This window comes from Lolium rigidum, chromosome 6, assembly GCF_022539505.1.
Source record: "Lolium rigidum isolate FL_2022 chromosome 6, APGP_CSIRO_Lrig_0.1, whole genome shotgun sequence".
NCBI lineage: Eukaryota > Viridiplantae > Streptophyta > Magnoliopsida > Poales > Poaceae > Lolium > Lolium rigidum.
In genome coordinates, this window is record NC_061513.1 from 222,484,567 (window position 1) to 222,491,961 (window position 7,395).

The following is a 7,395-nucleotide window of genomic DNA, read 5'->3' on the forward strand; positions in this document are numbered from 1 at the left end:
TTTCAGATTTTTGAAGCATACCGAAATTTGATGTTACTTACAGCACGAATCTAAAAGAAGAAAGACATTTCTGGACGGACGGGCCGCCCCTTTGGAGCAGTTGAGAGCAAAACCGCTCTTATTTGTGGCAAATGCGCTCACAAACCACCTTTTCTTTGTGAACTTAGCTCAAGGTTGTGGCGTTGTGCTATACCTCGATTGAGGAGTCAGCATGCGCCGGCGCGGAATCCGAGTCTACCACCCCCAACATCGTACAACATCTCCAGCGAACGCTGGTTGACATTGCCGATGATCCCGACGTAATCGTCTGGGCCGGAGTCGGTGAAGGCGAGACAATCATCCAACAGGACCCCGTTGGGCACATCCAGGTCGACCGTCACGCCGCCGCTGAATGTGAGAGCAACCCTCGGCACGGTGACGTTGCTGTATCCCGTGAAGTTGTAGCAAGTGTCGTACTTGTGTGGCAAGAGCGGGTACGCCGCCATGGCTGCCCGGAACGCCGACTTGAGTTCCCCGTAGGCCGTGTCGGGCAGGTGCGTGAGGATGTTGCCGCAGTCTATGATCATGCCTCCCTCGAACACCTTCCGCGGGATGCTGAGCTGCTTCCCGCCGACGCTGATGCCGGTGAGCCTCACGAGGTAGAAGGTGGTCTCGTGCATGAAGCGGGTCATCGGCGTGAACCTGAAGCCCGAGGTGTTGCTCGGCGCTCCGAGGGCGAGGAACCCGGCGCCGCTGCTCACCGACGGGAGGCAGTAGGAGAAGGCACCGCCGTAGAGTTTGGACGTCTGGACCGGGAGCGACTCCGGCGAGCCGCCCAGACCAAGGAGGCCGTCGTACTTGTCGTTGGGGCCGCCCTGGTGGTAGCCGCAGCCGAAGTGGAAGTTGTTGATTACGACGTCGGGCGCCAGCGTTAGCGCGTCGTTGCTGTACACGCCGGTCGTCTTGGATCCGCCCCCGTACTCCACTCGGTACCCGCACTGGGTGCCATTACTGGTGCAGCCATTGCCGAAACGATCGGACTGGAGCGTCTTGCACAGGGCGGAGTCACAGCGGATTGGAGCGTAGGTAGATGACTTGCTAGGGTCAAAGAGGGGATCCTTCTGAGGGTAGCAGTCGCTGGAGTTGCAGGGCTTGCACTGCACCCAAGACAGGTCGCTCCCAGTGTCCATGAGGACAACCTGCTCCACGGCCGGCGTGCCGAGCCCCAGCTTGACGACGTATTCCAGCGAGCCGACGGAGTCGCCCAGGTGCGCCGGGATGCTCACCTTGCCATCCTCCTCCTGCGTGGTCGCTCGACTCATGATGTAGTCCGCGCGGGCGCGGCTTCTGTGGAGCGCCTGAGCGAAAGATGTCTTGATGGTGGACTGCGACGGTGCGCACGGCCCGTGCCTGTGCACGAGCGGCACAACAGCGCGGTCCGGCCGTGGCGTCACTGAAACGTTGAAACATTCAAGTGTCATACAATCTTGTTTTGAAGTAAGTCACTCATTTTGTCTAGATATAGATATATATACACACCGAAATACATCTAAACCATGGTTTCTCTTGGCTGAGATTTTCGAAAATTTCACCGAAGACCGGTTACCACCGGAAAACTGTAATACCAAACGAAATTTACCGTTATAAATTCGTATTGCTCATTTGAAAACTGTTTATGTAATTAGCTCATTTGAAAAACAAAAAAATTGTACGCATTTATAAATTCGTTTGACAAATCTCTAACGTTATTTGGCTGGTATTTTCGTATTGCTGAAAACTGGATTTACTGATGCCCACCGTACTGCTATTTTTTACTGAGAAAGAAATGTCTAAATATATATGTATCTAGACAAAACTGAGTCACATGTTTTGGAACTGAATAAGTAGTTATAGAGATAATTAGGTGGCGCCAAGTTCAGTTCGTGTAATACCCGTGGATGTGGAGCAGACATCTTTTGGCTGGAACAAGCTGCTGGTTGACACTACGACGAACCCGTGTGGAGCGGCGCCTGCAACAATGTAAGCGCCGTAGCTGCATATGATCAAGAGGATACACAGGAACAAGGGAGAAGCCATAGAAACTTGGTATATGCACCTGACGTTACCCGAGTCTAGGACGACATAAGTATATATACCAGCCACAAAAATCTAGTAGCTTGGACAGAACGATCACCAACAAAGAAAATGGGAAGATACCTATGATGGCCGGATTGGAGGTGTTTTAACCTCGTCGTACCAGTAAGTAAGCAGTCAAAAGAAGCACATTTGTTATTGTCGAGTTATATATATATACCCCGCAGTGCTTTGTAATGTACGGTAAGTGCCATCTATTCTACCTTGTTATTAGGCAACATTGGTGTCTGCAGGGGCGATATATTCTTCGACCCTATCTTGTAATCATGCGCCCCAAACTCCCAATGTGTCGAGGCACCAATGAAATGAACGTTAGGAAAGAAAATATAGATGTTAATCGCTATAATCAATCCTGTATTACCATCTGGTTCTGCGTCAACATCTAATCGACCACTTAACTTGTAACCGTCCTTGAGGCATGTGAAAAGTAGTGTTGGATTTATATGGGATGCGGCTCACCGGGACAACTCATATAGTCTACACATTATGAAATCTTAAGACCTATCAACAATGACATATTGGAGGCAGCTTTACTGCTTTAGAGACTAAGTTAGTTTTAAATTGCTAGTTGAGAGAGAGTTTAAGTGGTTTATAAGGTGAGCACTTTCAATCCCGCTAAGTGAGTGAGAAGAAAATGAGATCATGCGCAATCCACCTAGATCTTCCACCGCTCGTCTCGCCACATATCACGCATACAGACGTTTCATGAATCGAGTTAGAAACACGTTTTGTGGAAGATATTTTTTTTTGTTTGGTGCACCAACTGAGTAGGATATGTGTCGGCGTACGTGTGCATGTTTAACACGTGTCGCCGTCTTTAAATGTGTGGCGGTTTGGTAAGTTCAACAACTGAGTTGGGTGCTTGTCGACGTTCGTGTCTATGTTCGACACGTGTCTTTCATTCCAACACATGTCAGTTTTGTTAGTATGCCAACTGAGTTGGGTGAGTGTCGGCCTGCGTGTGTATGTTTAACACGTATCATTGTGTTCCATCCGTGATGGTTTGGTCAGTTCGCCAACTGAGTTGGGTACGTGTCTTCATGCTTCTGCATGTTAGATGTATGTCCCCGTGTCCTAATGCTTGGCGGTATCGAGAGACATAACAGATCTAGTTCCTTTTGATATGCTGCTCTCTAGTCTTTCCCATCTCGATGACTACATGCACATATGTTAGGCCTCTGAACCCCGTTGACAGAGATCCAACACCGTGAGACGAGTGATAAGATTTTTGGGGAGCGTCACACGATAGCTCGCTTTTGTCCGAACTCTTTATCGCTAGCTTACTGCTTCCTCGCTGATCTATTGCCTTGCACTAGTACTTATTTCATATTTAGATCTGCTAGATGTGCTTCATCGTCTAATGTATATGGTTAAGCCTGCTAATTAAACTCACTCGAAACTAGCTTAATAACCAATCCAAAACATTGTATGTCTAAGCTTGGAGACGTCGAAAAGAATAACCGAAAGTGAGATCTAGTTCTCAAGCTGAAAATAATCGTCCGTAGGATGGATAACTTACATAATACAGTCTGGATGACTCACATATTACAGATGGGTAATTTTTGGGTTCATAAAAAGTGGTTGAAATATATCAAAATAGGATCTAATTTCAAGGATCTCACCGCGACTATTTCCATATCGTGAAGGGATAGTAAAACTGATAAATGGTTTGCGCTGCAGATCTGTTTAAATTTTCTATTTGTTGCATTTAATGCAGATAATGTAAGTAATTTCTCCTTTAATTTGCATGCAAGAATTGTCAGCTGAGCTCGTGCTATTCTACGGAGCCAATGTGACAACCGGTATTATTTGCCAACTGAGGAAACATGAAAAAGTACAGCTAACTAAACCCAGGGACATGCTTAACTATACTGAACCTAACAAAAACCACGCGAGCCAGACTGTGTATTAGGTCACTATAATTTTAGCTGTTTATTTAGTTGCTGGTGTGTTGTTTTGTGTAATCCATTCAGGGTCTTGTGGTTCTATCAAGCGTCTTTTCCTTGTACTGTCGTCTTCCATAAGCAATGAACATTAGTACAAATCGGGCCTTCACATATGGCTGAAATGAGAGTCGCACATGACAGACTTAACCGTCGCTATGCAAGGTGGGCGATATGCCAGGAACCGTGTGGGACAGGTCACCATGTCGCACACATTCTTTTTAAAGAAACCGTGTGCGATTTAGAAGCCCGCGCGCAAATGGTATGGTGTGCTATCCCTTCTGTTAATCGGAGATAATATGTTTACGCGAATCGTTCGCTTTACAAAAATATCACAAACGATTTTGGACAGAACGGGTTCGTTGTAGCTGCAGAACCATGATAGTAGCAAGTGTATGCCTAGCTGAACACTTATGCAAATATATTACCTAATCTCAGTTATATTCCACATATGATATCATTTGTAAACATAAATTAGTGGCAGATACAAAAAAAAGAGAAAGCTACACAGAAGAAGAGAATATGTATCATTTCCTTGTTCGGTCTTTGTCTCCGTGACCTTTCAATTCTACATCTTCGCAATCACACTGCTATCTCCACTTATCCTTGCAAAGACACGACTGGAAACAGGTCATGCTTCCGAAAGGATACGAGATTCCTCTATTTATCCTTGCGAAGATATGAATGAAGAAGTTTAAGGTGTGTCGCCTTATTATTTTGAACGGAGTTTCTTTCATGCTACTGCGACTGTGCCATTGCATGTCCTGCAAACAAGTAACAAGAAAGTGAGAAAATGCTAACAAACAAATAATATCAATTATTTGAAGTCCAAATGGTTAGTAATCATACGTCAGAATGTCGAGGAAAAGAGATCGCGAACACGACGTCGTACACATTTGCTTTCCTTTATCTTATGCAGAGTTGTTAAAATAAGATCCCTAGGACCAAGTGTATAGAATAGAGATAAAATTACATGTGGGTAGACATTAAAATATCAAAAGAATGAACAAAAAAATTTACGTGCCTCATACATGTAGCGAGATGAATCTGTATCTGCCATGTTTGATGTAAAAGCATAGTTGTTCGACAGAACTAGGTAGATACAGATCATCTCGTCAACATTTTTATCATCGGTATCATAAACCCAATCAAGAATAAATAAATATATAAACAGATTTGTACGTGTCTCATATAGTCAGCGAGATGATTTCTACATGTACCGAGTTAGATATAGAAGCAGAGTTGTTCGACGGAACTAGGTAGATACATATTCATCTCGCTAACATTTTAATCATCAGCATCATAAAACAATCGGCAGTAAGGAACCACATATTAAATGAACCAAACACACACAATGACATAATTGATCCACTCGAACCAAGCACAAGGTTTGAACGAATCATTGTGGCACTAATATGGTTGGCAAGGTTGGATAGAATCATCCTTTTCTGGTACAGAATTTAATCATTGGCCTCGTAAACCAATTAAAACCAAATAAATATATAAAAATATTTATACGTGCCTCACATAGTCAGCAAGATGATTTCTATATTTACCAAGTTTGATGTAGAAGCATAGTTGTTTGACATCACTAGGTAAATACATAACCATCTCGCTAACATTTTAATCATAGGCATCAACACCTAATCAAAACCCAATAAATATATATTGGATCTACGCTAAGACATTACTACATATGCACTGAGCATACTAATGGATCTAACTAAGATATTAGTACATCTGCACTAAGCAAACTATTGGATCTAACTAATGAATAAAATATAGATCTAAATCACAATATAATCCAATATTGCCGACAAAAACACCGATGCTTATATTAGATATGCGTTCTAAATATAAGGTAAACATGGAAAAGATAAAAAGCAAACCTGCGGGAGGGCGACAACACAGTTTTGCGCCGTCGTGGCCATGGTGGAGGTCGTGGCCATGGCCATGCTGGAAGACGAGGACAAGGACGAGGCATCAGCGGCAGGACCGACCTCCAAACGTGTGGATCTCCAGCTAGCAGCTAGCTTCTGCCTCGCCAACTAGGTAATCTTCCGAGGTGATCTCCTCTTCGTCGTGGATCTAAGTAGAGGGGCGGTTGTGGTATGTGGAGTGGAGTGGAGTGAGACTAGACATGAACGAAGGCCAGTCCTAATTTATAGTAGAAAAAATAACACCTGACAGGGTTTCGTCCGCCCGAAATCATGGGCCCACATTTCCCACACCACAAGGAAAGACTAAACCGTTTGTGACTTGTAAGCAAAATGCACATGGCTGTTTCGTGCAAGAACCGTGTGCGCGTACAATACGCGATTTTGAAGTAACAAATCGTGTGTAACACCATTGCCGTTTGTATTTGTACTCAATCGTGTGTGATGTAGCAATTATCGAATGCAAAACAATGCAACTTCATTCATAATTTTAACCGTTTATATTAGTCCATTAAGGCGATCCATAATGCTATTAAAACCGACTAGATGCTAGTGCTTCCTAGCTATCTCGGAGCTGAGACGTGCATCCAGAGCGGCATATTTGATGTGATTATAGTCCAATGGAAACTTAGACGAGTTGTCATATCTGATGAAATTGCGAGGCTTCTTCACAAGCTATGTCCCAATGTAATAGTTGGATAGAGCGTAGAGCGGAGGAGGATAATTCTTTGTCGAGTTGGGGATGACCCTCTCAAGGTCGCGAGACCCCAGAATGGCTGCGAGGCTATAATACTCGAGCATCTTCAATTTCGATTGGCTCCTTTCCTCGAAAGTTAACCCGTAATACGTTTTCAACGCACGACGCGGTTCACGCGGACCCAATCGTAGATGACTAACATGTTGGAGATATGCCCGAGAGGCAATAATAAAATAGTTATTGTTATATCTTAGTGTTCATGATAAATGTTTACACTCCATGCTATAATTGTATTAACCGGAAACATTGATACATGTGTGTTGTGTAAACAACCAAAGTCCCTAGTAAGCCTCTCTTTTAACTAGCTTGTTGATTAATAGATGATCATGGTTTCCTGATCATGAACATAGGATGTTATTACTAACAAGATCATATCATTAGGTGAATGATGTGATGGACACACCCATAGTAAGCATAGCATGAGATCAAGTCATTAAGTTCAACTTGCTATAAACTTTCGATACATAGTTACCTAGTCCTTCGACCATGAGATCATGTAAATCACTTACACCGGAATGATGCTTTGATTACATCAAACGCCATTGCGTAAATGGGTGGTTATAAAGATGGGATTAAGTATTCGGGAAGTGTGAGTTAAGGCATATGGATCAAGAGTGGGATTTGTCCATCCCGATGACGGATAGAT

General features: G+C 43.9%; 1 protein-coding gene across 1 annotated transcript; it reads right to left on the reverse strand.

Moving 5' to 3' along the window:
- Positions 1–206: 206 nt before the first annotated feature.
- On the reverse strand, positions 207–2,055 carry LOC124660025 (aspartyl protease family protein At5g10770-like). The gene is made up of 2 exons (XM_047197828.1): positions 1,911–2,055; positions 207–1,432 (listed from the first exon to the last, which is right to left on the reverse strand). Exons 1-2 carry the CDS (start codon positions 2,053–2,055, stop codon positions 207–209), a joined length of 1,371 nt encoding a protein of 456 aa, XP_047053784.1.
- Positions 2,056–7,395: the final 5,340 nt, after the last annotated feature.

What these genes read in the sequence shown, in the direction of transcription:
- LOC124660025 (XM_047197828.1), bottom strand. Translation starts at nt 2,055, where the DNA reads ATGGCTTCTCCCTTGTTCCTGTGTATCCTCTTGATCATATGCAGCTAC. An exon ending in TGTCTGCTCCACATCCACGG is followed by an intron (nt 1,433 to 1,910) that starts GTATTACACGAA and finishes TCAACGTTTCAG; the next exon opens with TGACGCCACGGCCGGACCGC.